Source organism: Otolemur garnettii, unplaced genomic scaffold, assembly GCF_000181295.1.
Source record: "Otolemur garnettii isolate 467f Iridium unplaced genomic scaffold, OtoGar3 scaffold00116, whole genome shotgun sequence".
NCBI classification, from domain to species: domain Eukaryota; kingdom Metazoa; phylum Chordata; class Mammalia; order Primates; family Galagidae; genus Otolemur; species Otolemur garnettii.
The window spans coordinates 589,141-603,604 of record NW_003852511.1 but is presented as its reverse complement, the minus strand read 5'-3'; the positions used below and the strand labels follow the sequence as shown (position 1 = coordinate 603,604).

The 14,464-nt window shown below is 39.8% G+C and overlaps 1 protein-coding gene across 1 annotated transcript in view; it reads right to left on the bottom strand.

Annotated features, from left to right (window-relative positions):
• Positions 1–4,228: 4,228 nt before the first annotated feature.
• The window catches only part of SPRTN (SprT-like N-terminal domain), an 11,774-nt gene continuing 1,538 nt past the window's right edge, over positions 4,229–14,464 (bottom strand). The window contains 5 exon segments of the mRNA XM_023517660.1: positions 4,229–4,568; positions 4,571–5,301; positions 6,523–6,790; positions 10,305–10,433; positions 13,878–13,977. Of these exon segments, the coding sequence (XP_023373428.1) occupies positions 4,536–4,568; positions 4,571–5,301; positions 6,523–6,790; positions 10,305–10,433; positions 13,878–13,977 (1,261 nt within the window). The 3' untranslated portion in view covers positions 4,229–4,535.

The following is a 14,464-nucleotide window of genomic DNA, read 5'->3' as shown; positions in this document are numbered from 1 at the left end:
TGTGTGTGTGTGTGTGTGTGTGTGTGTTTATATATATATAATCCATCTAAACTTTGATTCTTTGGAGAAGTATGAAAAAAAGTTGGTGCTCATAAAGGTGTTTTACAAAGGCACGTAACCACAGAATGTGAGAAATGCCTGGCCCTCTCATTCACTAGACATCAAGAATCTAGATCAGTGGTTCTCAGCCTTCCTAATGCTGCAATGTATTTTCATTGCTAAAAGGGGGTCACAACCCACAGGTTGAGAACCACCGAAGAAGGTAATTGTTTGCTCTATTAGACCTCTGGGGTAGGAGCAAAGGACGTAACTTATGTCCCAGCTTTCAGACTTAACTAGACAAGCGAGAGCAAAGAGAAAAGTGTTTAGATATAGTCAAAGGAAGAGTACTACAATTCAAGAAATAGTACAAAAGTACAGGTCTTGCCTTGGAAGACTTCCTGTGAAGCATGGTCACGTTTTTTTGCCGTTAATCTGGGTACTAGTTTATTTCTTGAAGACTATTGAATGTTCACCGTGAAAGGTGAAATGTTTGAAAACAAGCTCAGGGAGAGTAGGGTGCCAATGTCAATCAGTCATTTTTTGTTGGAACTTGGTCTGCTGTGTCCCCTCACAGGACTTGAGATCATAACCTGTGCTTTCCTATCTGTAAATCAGAACTGGCAATTAGTGTTCTAGTAGTTGGGTAAGTTTGTTTCTCTTATCCATTTGGCTTTCCTTTACCTCCAGTTTTTCAGAGATATTTAACTTACCAGGAGCACCACCTAGTGTTCAATAAACCAGAGAGTAAATCTTTTGGTAGCTTCAGTAAACCAAAGTGAACAAACAGCAGCTTGTTTCTGAACTACAGTGTACAGTATAGGCAAGCTGGGGCAATTTTAATAAGATGGCTCCAGAGTGACTTGAGATCCGAAAGTCTTTTACTTTTCATTTCAAAAGATACTTTAGAATGAAGTATCTAATCATGTAATTTCTAACATTTTAATGGAATATAGGAAGAATTAAAGCCAGAGCTAATCTCCACATTCTATCTTTTTCTGATAATTTCATCTCCCTACTCCATTTAATTTTTAATTGTCGTATTAAAGTTTCACTTCACTTGGTGGATATGCTGATAAGTCAACAAATTGTTAAAAAAGGCAACAGTAGCCTTAAGGACAAAAAAAAAAAATCAAGATAAAGAATAAAAGGCAGGCATTGGCTCAGGATTATTAAGTACCAGGATTAAGCAGCCATAAAAAGAACTAAAATAAACATGGCACAGTAGGGTCCCAGCTAGATTTTTGCAGGAATAGATGTCATCTGTTTCATTCTGACACACTATTTAAAAATCCTGTTAAGCTTTGAAAAACAATTTTTGGTCATAGTATTTTTCCCATCTATCTTAGAACTTCCAGTTAGGATATCCAGTTATAGTCTACGAAGCAAAATGTTGAGGTAATCGTTTTCTAGGTAATGTGTAACTCTGACTTCCAAGAGCACCAAGCTTTTATAGAAACAGAACCTGTACCTCATCTCACTATAAAGGGGAATAGCATGTAAAGGCTTGTACCAGAATTATGAGTTGTTCTTAAGGTAAGTTTGCTTTGAAACAAAATGGAAGGCTCGGCGCCTGTGGCTCAAGCCGCTAAGGCACCAGCTACGTACACCAGAGCTGGCGGGTTCGAATCCAGCCCGGACCCGCCAAACAACAATGACGGCTGCAACCAAAAAGTAGCCAGGCGTTGTGGTGGGTGCCTGTAGTCCCAGCTACTTGGGAGGCAGAGGCAGGAGAATCGCTTGAGCCCAGGAGTTGGAGATTGCTGTGAGCTGTGATGCCATGGCACTCTACCCAGGGGGATAGCTTTAGGCTCTGTCTCAAAAAAAAAAAAAAAGAAAATAACAACAAACCATTTGACAGACTATAAATGGCTCCAAGTTGGGGAAAGTAAGAATTCCTGGGGTGCAAATTTTCTCAAAAAGTTTTTAACACAGATGAAGTAAAAGACTTTAATTTCAAATTAATTTCCATTTACTTGCTAACAGGTATTTTTCATCATCCTTTTTTATTTTTTTTGAGACAAGCGTCTCAAGCTGTCTCCCTGGGTAGAGTGCCATGGCCTCACAGCAACCTCCAACTCCTGGGCTCAAGTGAGTCTCCTGCCTCCGCCTCCCAAGTAGCTGTGACCACAGGCACCTGCCACAATGCCTATTTTTTGGTTGCAGCCGTCATTGTTTGGTGGGCCCGGGCTGGATTCGAACCCGCCACCTTAGGTGTATGTGGCTGGTGCCTTAGCCACTTGAGCCACAGGCACCGAGCCTCATCATCCCACTTGACTTGAACATGACTCCTGACTCAACTGCCTAAATGTTTCTCAGACCCTTCCTCTTCCTCCCATCTATGCTGCCCCAGGAAGAACCCATCAGAAACATTTCTCAACAGGTCCTTGGCTGGCTTAAAAGCCTTCGCCAAGCTCTCTCTGCCTGAATCAACGGATGCTTACAAGCAGGCACGGCACAAACTGGACAGGAAATGACAATAGATCTGGTCCCTCTCAAAATTCTACAACTTAGATGAGAAAGTCTTATCTACAGTATTTCCCCTTTTGCCATTTTGCCCCTCGTTTTCTATTCATTTGGAACATTTTGTAGTTTCCCCAGGAGAACACACTGGTCTACTTCCATGCCTCTGTTCCTTTTCTTAACGCTAACGACTCACCCTAGATTCAGTTGGGATACTGTCTCCTTCTAATTTCCCCAGCACCCAGCAGAAACCTTTCTCATAGAACTTACCAAACCACACCAACACTTTATCTGCTTCTATTGCTTTCCCTAACTAGGCTTTAAAGCTCCTTGAGGATATGGACCATCTTTGTTATGTCATAGCCCCAGAACTCTGTGGTTTGGGCTCTAAGTAAGTTATTTAGTTGCCCACAATTTGTTGAACTGGAGAAAACGCTCCTCTAGGGAAATGTAACTGCATACATATTCAACATAATACACACATTTTAATAGCCATTTATCTATAAATATTTATTAAATACAATTTTTAAATTTCATATTTAAGAAATATCAAAACTTGTAAACATTCAACTGGGCTAAAATGCTGAGGATGGTGAACAACTGCAGCTCTCACACACTGCTGTTAGGGTGGTAACTGGCGGTATTTACTAAACCTAAACACACATATTCTGTAACACAACAATTAGGTACATACCCAACAGAAATGAGTAAGAATGTTCTTAGCATTATTAATGGCCCCAATTTGGAAATAATTCACATGTCCATTAACAATAGAATGGATAAAAAATTCTGTACACAGCAATGAAAATGAATCTCTGACACACAGAGCCACAAGGACACTACTTTGTGAAGTTCAAAAACAGGCTAAACTAATCTGTGGTGTTAAACAGAGGTGAGAATAGCAGAGCTTTGGGGTGGTGAGGGTGGCAGATACTAACTGGGAGAGGCACCAATAGAAAGCCTTCTGTGGCAATGGACGTGTTTTCTAACTTGATCTGGGCAGTGCACAGGTGCACACTAGGTGAAACTTTGACCAGCTGTATATTTAAAATCTACATGTATACTGCAACAACAACAACAACAAACTTGTGAACTAAGGTCTTGGGACTATGCCAACATACTGGAGGTACAACCATGAGACAAAAAGTAAACTGATAAAACTATTTTTGTCCCTTCCCTGTAACACGAAAGAGAACACTTTAAAAATGAAATCTACTTTTTCAAGTGCACAAAGGGTATTTCTTTTATTATAATGGATTTCTGCTTTGGCTTAAGTTTCATAATACTGTTTCTAGATAATTTCCCACTGTTACCTTAGGCAACTTTGTTAGGTTACATATATCAGTTACTTAGGCACAGAGTTTTTAACCAGTCACTTTGCCAAATTTTGAGAAAATAGTTAAACTCAATATAAAATCTGATACACAGAATTATAGTGGCTATTTGTTGCTAGCAATATTCGAAAAGAAATTTACTTATTTTACTCTATTCCTTATCTAACCTAAAATCTGCTGTCACTGTGTAGTAAAGACAGAGCACAGAAATAAAGTTCTATTTTCTGTTAAGATTCTTGGAGGGGGGGACTCAGAAAAACAAAAACTTTGTGTGCCCTAAAACAACTCTCATACTTTGTACTCTAGTGTTTTTGGCCAGTATGTCTGACACTATGAAGATTCAGTCCAGAGAATGAGTATTAATATTAAAAAATAAATAAATAAATACCTGACAGGATTCCTCATGAGTATTTTTAGGAAAGTATACAAATAAAAAGATTAACAGATTTAAAAGTCCCTAAAAATTACACATGTCTACAGGTAGAACAAACTCTGGGCTACAGTATACATAAGGCAAGAGTTGAATGTAGCACTTCGTGATATAAAACATTGTTAAAGAACACTCTGTATTGGCTGTATGAACTAAATTATAACCGACAAATCTTAGCATTAACCCAAAACTGCCAAATGGCTGACGTAGCACATTAGTGAGGTAATACAGGTTGGATGCAGAGACTCATTCATTTTTTAAAGACATTTTCAGCTTTTGACTTTGATCTTATCACCAGGCAAAGTTCAAGGCACCAGTCCAAATGCTCATTAATTTGAGACTCCAAAACTTCTTTCCCACAAACCGGGCAATTAACCATCTTGCTCTGACTGCATGAACTACCTGAATTCTGACTTGGGGTCACAGGACGTGAACTGCACTTTGCATCGTTACCATCGCTTTGTATTTGCTCTTTCTTAATAAAAAAATTGTCAAAAACAGTCTTGTCTTCTAGCCTGGGTCGTTTATTCAGGACTTTATCTTCAGACCCACTCACTTCCTGGGATGCAGTCATGGACGTTGATTCTGCTGCTTTTAAAGAATTTCTTAGTGATATCTTAGAAGATGTCACCCTTCTCTGAGGACCAGAAGAGACTGAGTTTTTAGCGGCGTCACTAACTGTTAGACTTGTTACTGGAGAAGATCCATTCACACTTCTGAGAGCCTTCTGGTTGGCAACTGATATTCTAGGAAAATAGTTGCTTAAAACATTTTGGTGACTGGTGCTAAGAACAGGGGAGGCCAGATGAGAAGTTTTTTTACTTGAACCATTCTGTTCAAATTTTACCTCATTTTTAGAATTAAGTCTTAAAGCATCCGCTGAAAGTTCTTGACTTAAAAGATCTTGGGTTTTATTAAGGGTATGTAAGCCACTAATTTTCTCGGATGGTAAACTGCTTGTCTCTCCTAGAACGTATCCTTTCCCGCTAAAAGGGATTAACAGCTGTGCCTGTGCCTCACCTCTATGGGGTTTATCTGCAAAAGAAGCAAATAAGATTTTTCCTCAACTCAAAATACAGTAATAAACATCAAGTTAATGGGTAGTTTTCTCAAAATGAAAAAATAATTTTTTATTCTAACTTAGATCCATGCAATAAGTACCTATTATTGGGAGATGTACAATTTTTAGAAGTCAGAGTCATTGAGAGAACATAAAAGATAAAAACAATTCTCTTATATATAGATAAATATATCCTATCATACCAAAGACCAATAACAATGCAACATTTACCTTGGTAACTGGTCTCCTCTACGTGTAATTCCAGGAGAGAAAAGTCTGCTGCCTCACTGTCAGCATCCTTCTTACTCACCACTCACCTCAGAGAAATCTTCCATAGCTCTTATACTGCTGAACATTTCAGATCTGGGAAATATATCCTACATTTTTGGGTCCCATCACATCAAGTCAAAAAATTCCCAAGGGAAGAAGTATCAACTTCAATAAATTGGTGACCACCTCAAAGGCAGAAACTGAACTTCATAGGAAAGGGATAAATCTTGAAGATGAAATACTGGCAAATATATGTCATATCCTTTGCCCATTCTTTTCCCAATGAATGTACACACATCAATAGCAGAAGTCACTTGGACAGAATCCAACTGATAGGAAGGGGTGTACTTAGGACTAACATTCCGGTCATTGTTATTTGGAATACTGTTTTTATTTTGAAAAAAAACTTCTTGCCTTCTGTTTCCTAATAACTCAGTGAGTCAAGACAGAGAAAAGCACTTTACCTCAAATATTATCAGTGGAAACTATTACTACTTTTATCCACTTCCACACAGAGCAAAGTATATTTGCCTATTATCATTCCATGGACAATGAGAATTTTTCTCAAGTCTACAACTGAAAGGTTCCACACTAGAAACAACCCATTACGTTATCTTAATATTAGTTCTCTAAAGCAGTGGCCCCCAACCTTTTTGGCACCAGGGACCAGTCTCAGATAAGACAATTTTCCAGATGGACTAGGGAGTGGGAGTGAGATCTGACAGGAGGTGGAGCTCAGGCAGTGATGCCAGCCATGGGGAGCAGCTCTACACAGGAAGCTTTGTTCACTCTCCCACCACTCACCTCCCGCTGGGTGACCCGCTTCCTAACAGGCCACTGGTACCACGCTACAGCCTAAAAGATAGTACTGTCCGGAGATGGTAGCTATGGTCATGGAGAAGTTGGAAGAATAAACACAAAAGTACCTTTGTTCTCTACTGCTGGTAAGGGCTGCTTTCCTAGTTTTGTCTTTCCTTTGCCTTTTTTTGAGTAGTTCTCTGGTTCTTTGATTTTTATGTAAGTGCCTCCACAGGTTTTCTGGTGCTCAGCCCACCAATAGTCATGAACAGAGGGTGCCCTGTTGGTAGCCCGTTTGATGTAGCCATAATACGGCTGTTTGTACTGACATGGCCCATTGCAGCGCCACCAATGTCGCCGATACTCATCCACCTCGTCATGAAAAGTATGGTACACCTGGATTGATAGAGAATTGTTAGCATTCAGTAAGCAAGTTAATTTGAAGCAATCTTTCAAAAAATTCTTAAAACTTTCCATTTCCCAGAGCCTTCTGAAAAGATCTCTTTTAGGAAAGATAGCAATTATATTTCTGTTCAAAAGTTCATTTTAATGGAAAATAACAGGAGTTAATTTAATATTTCCTAAACTAGGTAAAGAAGCATATGAAAGTAGAAGGCAAAAACTTAAAAAACCCAAAAAATCCTCCACAAAAGCTCAAAGTTTCAAAAAACAGATTTTAGAATTATCAAAAATTAGGATAAAGATTTTCTGTAACACTGAAATAAGAATCATTCCCTGGGCTAAGCTGAAATTTCCCCTGTAAGGAACAACATCAAAGGGTTCTGAAGGACTGAACTATAACACAAGCATCTTACCCAGTGGAGCTCTAAGCTTGCTCTCTGCAGCTTTGAAGCTCCTTGCTCCTGTCTCTGTAATAAGGCTTAGGGAGTAACATGTTATCTGTTTTTAAGTGTTTTTCACTCATATCAGAACGAAAAGTTCTCCAGGATTCAAATGTTTTCATTTTTTTGTGCCTAGTAGCTAAAATAGTGCTTGGCAGAGGGAAGCTATTCAGGGAGTATTTGCAGATGGAGTGGATGAAAAGCATTATTCACAAATAAAATTCTCTGTAAATGTACTTTTCAATCCTTAAGCAGGGTGCTTACCCCCTACCCCCACCCTCTAGATAAACCTAAGAACCTAAGCAGAAAATAGTTAAGGGAAAAGCTCTGACTGAGAAGATGCTGAGTTCTCCCTGCACAGTGGCCTTACGGACCACAGATCACCACAGCCGGGCGTTGTGGTCTTACAGACCACAGATCACCACAGCCGGGCGTTGTGGCCTTACGGACCACAGATCACCACAGCCGGGCATTGTGGCCTTACGGACCACAGATCACCATAGCCAGGCATTGTGGCGGGCGCCTGTAGTCCCATCTTGTTGGGAGGCTGAGGCAAGAGAATCCCTTAAGCCCAAGACTTTGAGGTTGCTGTGAGCTGTGACGCCACAGCACTCTACCCAAGGCAACAGCTTGACACTCAAAAAAAAGGTGGCACCTCTGGCTCAGTGAGTAGGGGGCCAGCCCCATATACCTAGGGTGGCGGGTTCAAACCCGGCCCCAGCCAAATTGCAATAAAAAAATAGCCGAGCCTTGTAGCGAGCACCTGTAGTCTCAGCTACTTGGGAGGCTGAGGCAAGAGAATCGCCTAAGCCCAAGAGCTGGAGGTTGCTATGAGCGGTGACACCAAGGCTCTGCTGAGGGTGACAAAGTAAGACTCTGTCTCCTAAAAAAAAAAAGCTGCTACTCCTAAATGACTATGTACACCTTTTGCTTCTGCTGTCTCTGAGGAACATTAGCATTTATGTAAGAATAAGGAATATCTGTGTATGACTAAAAAAAAGAAAACAAAACCATTTAACTTTCTACCAAATTCCCCCAGTGGAAAAGAACACTAGTAGTTTTAGACTCTCTCTCCATCACAAGCAAACATCTTCTCAAACTTGGTAAGCATGTACAGACTACACTGTATCAGATGCAGAAAGGATGGAGGGACAAAGGTTTTGGGGCAGAGGAGTATATAAAACCCTGTCCTCTTTTTTACATTCAGAACACTTCACTTTATTCATTAGCATAGCATAAACTCCCTTTGAAAAACACCTGGTAATTGTCTTAGGCTAAATAATAATAATTCATTAGCAAAAAAGACAGGGAATGAGACCTATTTTGTGTCCAGCCTGGGAATGTGGCTTTTAACAATGTAGTCACTAAAATAAAATTGTTCTACAATGTGAAAATAGATACCCTGTGGAGTTTGTTGTAACAGGATGTAACTTATAAAAGCAAGGGGTGTTCACTCTATGCAACCTCATCTAAAAAAAACACACAGACATCCAAGATAAAAGAAGAGCTCCTCTTCCAAATGAACAATGGGAAATATACAAGGATTCTGCTCAAAGTGTAAATTCTGGTGAAGAAACTAAATGTACTTTATGCTAGCAATTCCATAATTCTCTTATTTGGATTTTATGTCTGATTTGTTAAAAATGCAAAACCAGGCACGTTGGCACGTGCCTGTATCTCAGCTACTCCAGAGGCTGAAGTAGAAAGGTCACTTGAGCCTAGGAATTCAAGTCCAGCCTGGGGAACCTGGTGAGATTACATCTCTAAAAATATAATAATAATAATAATAAATGTAAGCCCCATTACATTTTATTTTCCTGATGCCAAAGTAACTCTGTATCCAATAATTAAATGAGATTTTTAGAAAAGAAAAACTCATAGTTAGAAAAGAATAACACATGTAGGATGAGCACTTTTAAAGGACAGAAATATTCGAAAGTACCAAAGAATGGAGGTGCCTGTGGCTCAAAGGAGTAGGGCACTGGCCCATATGCTGGGGGTGGCAGGTTCAAACCCAGCCCCGGCCAAAAACTGCAAAAAAAAAAAAACAGAACCAAAGAATTTAATCTATGTAGGAATTAAAATTCAATTCAATTCAATTCAGTTATCTGTTAAGACCATGTAAGGACACTACTTTATAGATATATGTGTTACATAGATGGTATAAAGATGAGTAAGAGCCGTCTGTGTTCAAAATATGAAAGCAAAATAAAAAATATAAAAGCTTAAGTATCTGCTGAGATGGTTCAGAGGAAGAAGTCCTCTGAAGGAAGGGAAGACGAAGAGCATTCTGGCACAGGACAGAGGAAGTGGCACACTTTAGGGAAGGAAAGTGTGGAGAGGTAAGGCAACCAAAAGTCCAGTTGAAGAGAAACAGGACACATGCCAGAGAGTTGAAAAAAAGGCACAATAAGGTTATTTGATAAAATGAATACAATGATGATAACAACTAATTTAATTAATGCTCAAATCAGGCTAAAATGTTTTGTATGTGCTTTCTCCTTTAATCCTTCCTCCTCACTAGGATCCAGGAGACAGGTATTGTTGTTAGGCCCATTTGCCATGTTAGTAAAAGGAGCTGTAGAAAAAGTAAGTAGGTGAGAAGATTAATAACCAGTGGAGCCAGGATTTGAACCCAGGCAATCTGTCTCCTCATGCTATTTGAACCCCAGGCTTGGCCACCTCCTACAATACCATGCAGAGATATGAATCAAAGACGACTTCTCAGGAGGGAATTGCATCTGAAATGGCAGCAGGACAAAGGATGGATTGAAGGAGACTACAGTAAGGAAACAAAGTGAAGAGACCACTGTAAGAGTCCAGAAGCTGGAAAGAATTGTGCATAAAATGTTGACCTAGAAATAGAGACCTCAGGGACATCACTGGCTCTGCTGTCCTTTGACTATGTGTTCCAGGCATGCCAATTAATTTTTCTAGGCCTCTTATTTGCTGCTAAAAATCCTCAAAGATTATACTTGTTTCTACCTTGTTCACTATTTTTGATTAAATCTCAGGAGTTACTGATTAAATAATTACTAAGTATCATAGTTGTGTGTGACTCTATATACCGTTATGTTGGCTCCGGCCAGGCGGTTGATGCGATGCATGTGTTTACAAAACTCGGGGCCGTGCCCTTCCCGGTCCTTATCATTATTAGTGACAAATAAATAGGCATGTATCATTTCATGCAAGAGGGTCTGAAACAGAAAATAATCAAATTAATTTGTTATGGCATGTTTAAAAACAAAAATACATTCACTTACTCTACCTGAGGTCTTAAGTTTTTCTGGATCATAAGCTTGTTTCAGAAACTGATAGAAGTCATGAGCTATTTTTCCAGAAAAATTTATGTAAGTACATATTCATAAAACTTTGGATACAGGTTAAGCATCCCAAATACAGAAATCCGAAATGCTCCAAAATCCAAAACTTTCTGAATGTCAAAATGACACCCAAAGAAATGCTCATTGGAGCATTTTAGATTTTGGATTTTCAGATTTGGGATGTTCTACTGGTAAGTGTAGTTAATATATTCCAAAATCTGAAATTTTAAACATTCTGGTTCTAGGCATTTCAAATAAGCGAGACACAACCTGTGTATCTGAAGCTCTATGTAGATTCCAGTTTAAGAATTCTTGTTTTAGGAAGACCCTTTAACTATGAATCAAAAATCCACAAGAAAAAGTCAATAAATGTGACTACATAAAAACTTTAAATTTCAGGCAGCACTGTGGCTCAGTGGGTAGGGCACCAGCCCCATATACTGAGGGTGGCGGATTCGAACCCATCCTAGGCCGAACTGCAACAAAAAAATAGTCAGACATTTGGTGGGCACCTGTAGTCCCAACTACTCAGGAGGCTGAAGCAAGAGAACTGTCTAAGCCCAGGAGCTGGAGGTTCTGTGAGCAGTGACGCCACAGCACTCTACTGAGGGCAATAAACCAGACCCTCCTATAAGTATCCGCCACAAAGCCCAGCTAGTTTTTCTATTTTTAGTAGAGACAGGGCCTTGCTTTGGTCAGGCTGGTCTCAAACTCATCAGCTCAGGCAATTCATCATCAGCTTCCCAGAGTGGTAGGATTATAGGCATGAGACATAGCGCATGGCCAATCATGTAAAATTTTAAAGAAAACAATAAAGCCTACTGCTCATTTCCATACCATGGATGCAGATGTTTATGTGCAAAATTAACAAAAGCATTCAAGGTTGCCAGGATTTTTTGTTCTTAAAAATATACCGTTTTCCCTCCCCTACCCCCTCCCTATATTCTTGGGCTAGAATTAGGCAGATGGGTGGAGGGAGGGTGATTGGAAAGATCACCTCTATGGTCTGACTTACAAGGGTATAAGTGAATCTTTCTACAACTAGAGTATAAATGTCTTAACACAATAACTAAGTAAATGACATAAAGTCTATGTTAACCAGTTTGATGAAAATATTTCAAATTGTATATGAAAACACTACACTGTGCCCCATGTTTGCATTAATGTACACAGCTATCATTTAATAAAAGAAAAAAATATATACTGTTTTAAGTAAAAACCATAAAGATCTTCAATAGCATACCTTTTTCATAATCATCTATTATTTTTTAAAAGTAATTTCCATCAGAGCAAGATTGCCATTAATAAATCTTAGTCTTATAAAATTATCTAGACAGAAAAATGAGGAAATCAAACATTTTAACTCATCATAAAAATATCCCTTTTTATAGCAGGGCATTGTGGCAGGTGCCTATAGTCTCAGCTACTCGGGAGGCTGAGGCAAGAAAATTGCTTAAGCCAGTGGTTCTCACCTTCCCAATGCCGTGAACCTTTAATACAGTCTAAAGGGGTCACGACCCACAGATTGAAAACTGCTGGCTTAAGCCCAGGAGTTTGAGGTTGCTGTGAGCTGTGACGCCACAATACTCTACCCAGGGTGACATAGTGAGACTCTGTCTCAAAAAAAAAGAAAAATTCCTTTTTAAAATATCAACTGTATCTCGGTTTTTTTGTTTGTTTGTTTTTGAGACAGTCTCACTCTGTTCCCCTAGGTTAGAGTACTGTAGTGTCATTGTTCATACCAACCTTAACCTCTAGGGCTCAGATGATCCTCTTGCCTCAGCCTCCTCAGTAGCTGGGATTACAGGTGCCAGCAACCACATCTGGTCACTTTTTCTACTTTTAGTAGAAATTGGGTCTTGCTTTAGCTCAGGCTGGTTTTGAACTCCTGAGGTTCCAGCAATCCACCCTCCTTAGCCTCGCAGATGCTAGGATTAGAGGTGTGAGCCACCTTGCCCAGCCAAATGTACTGCTTAAAAGAACTTTTTTTTTTTTTGGCCTGGGCCAGGTTTGAACCCGCTACTTCTGGTATATGGGGCCTGCGTCCTACTCCTTTGAGCCACAGGCGCCACTCTGGAACTTTTTTAAGTAAATGCCACTCAAGAAAATTCAAACTCAAAAAAGGCCATTCTACATTACAAAAGTTACCCAACATTTTAAAATACAGGAATGTAACAGGAAGTAACTCTTCTCATGGAAGAGCAACAAATTTAGATTCCTGATTTTTGGCTCAATTTAATTAAACATTACATACATCCTGAAAAAGGTACATGGTGCCATACTGAATATTTCTATTTTTATATATCTACCATTTCCCACATTTAGGCTCCTTTCAGGATCTACATGACATGTTCCCAACACACCTGTTTCCCAGGTGTTTCCTACGTGGACAAAAGCAACTATTTCTAGACTAGATATTGCACAGATCTGACCTCACTTTTGTTTGCATTATTCTCATTCCTTCTGCATCTACTAAATCCAACTTATGGTAAGCTGAAGTCTTACTTCTGTATTTTGCCAGCAAGCGTGACGACCACCTCTGGATAATGAAGTGTGTCCTCAGGCTGGTTTGTGCTGCCAGGTCCACTACTTGTCCTGGGAGGACAACAGTATGGCAGCGGAACACAGGAGAATCTAAATTTGTGTGTTTCAACAAGAAGACTCATATCCTAAGTTTTTCTCTGCTTCTAAATATGTAACTTAGTCCAGTTACTTAACCTCTCTGAACCTTAATTTCCTCATTTATAAAAATGAAAATACCTTTGGCTGGGCATGGGGGCTCACGCCTATAATCCTAGCATTCTGGGAGGGCAAAGCTGGAATATCACTTGAGGCCAGGAGTTTGGAGATCAGCCTGAACAACACAGTGAGACCCTTCCTCTATGAAAAATAGAAAAATTAGCTGGGTGTGGTGGCGCGTGCCTGTAGTCTCAGTTACTCCAGAGGCTGAGCAAGAGGATTATTACTTCAGCACAGGTGTCTGAGGTTGCAGTGAGCTACGGTGACACCACTGCACTCCATTAAGGGAGAAAAGAGGGATGCCCTGTCTCAACAAAATTAAAAACAAACACACACACACACACACACACACTGAAAATAAGCAGGACTACTGTAAAAATCAAAAAAAGATAATAAGACCTGTGACTATGAAGCACTATAAAAACACCGGGTATTCCATTATTATGTGCTCCATAATTAAAGTCTGCACTGAGGGCAAAATGAATTTTTTTAAACATACAGGCTACTTCATAGCAGTCTAAATCAATGATACGCATTAATAAACTACTGAGCTAAGAAGAAGGTTTATGCAAAGAATACCTCTACCAGATCCTTTCTTGGTCTCAACTTTAAAAGGGGCTCACTGAGACGGATGGAACACATTCCACCTCTCCCTTCATAGCTGCATATCCCAGCACACCTGGAAAACAACCACCACAAAGTGTTACATTTACCAAATATACACAAAAGGGAAACAGAAATGAAGAGCAAATTCTTATACATGTCTCCAGCAGTTCACACTACAAGAATCCTGCTGGCCAGCAGATGGCTTTCTTGAAAGTATACCTGTTTGGTTAACAGATACTTGCATTTCACTCAGTTAGTTAATGTATAATAGTGGCTTCCCTTACCTTAGCCAGGCTGCAACAACAGCTCAAAGACTATAATCCTATTCTACTATTCTCAGCCTCCTCCCACATATAATCAGTCTGGGGTAGTTAATAAGCAGATTTCCAAAACTATAACGGAAGCTGATATAAAGATTTGTACTTGGCTCGGCGCCTGTAGCTCAACTGGCTAAGGCGCCAGCCACGTACACCTAAGGTGGCGGGTTCGAATCCCCAGCCCGGGCCCGCCAAGCAACAATGACAGCTGCAACCAAAAAATAGCCGGGCGTTGTGGCGGGC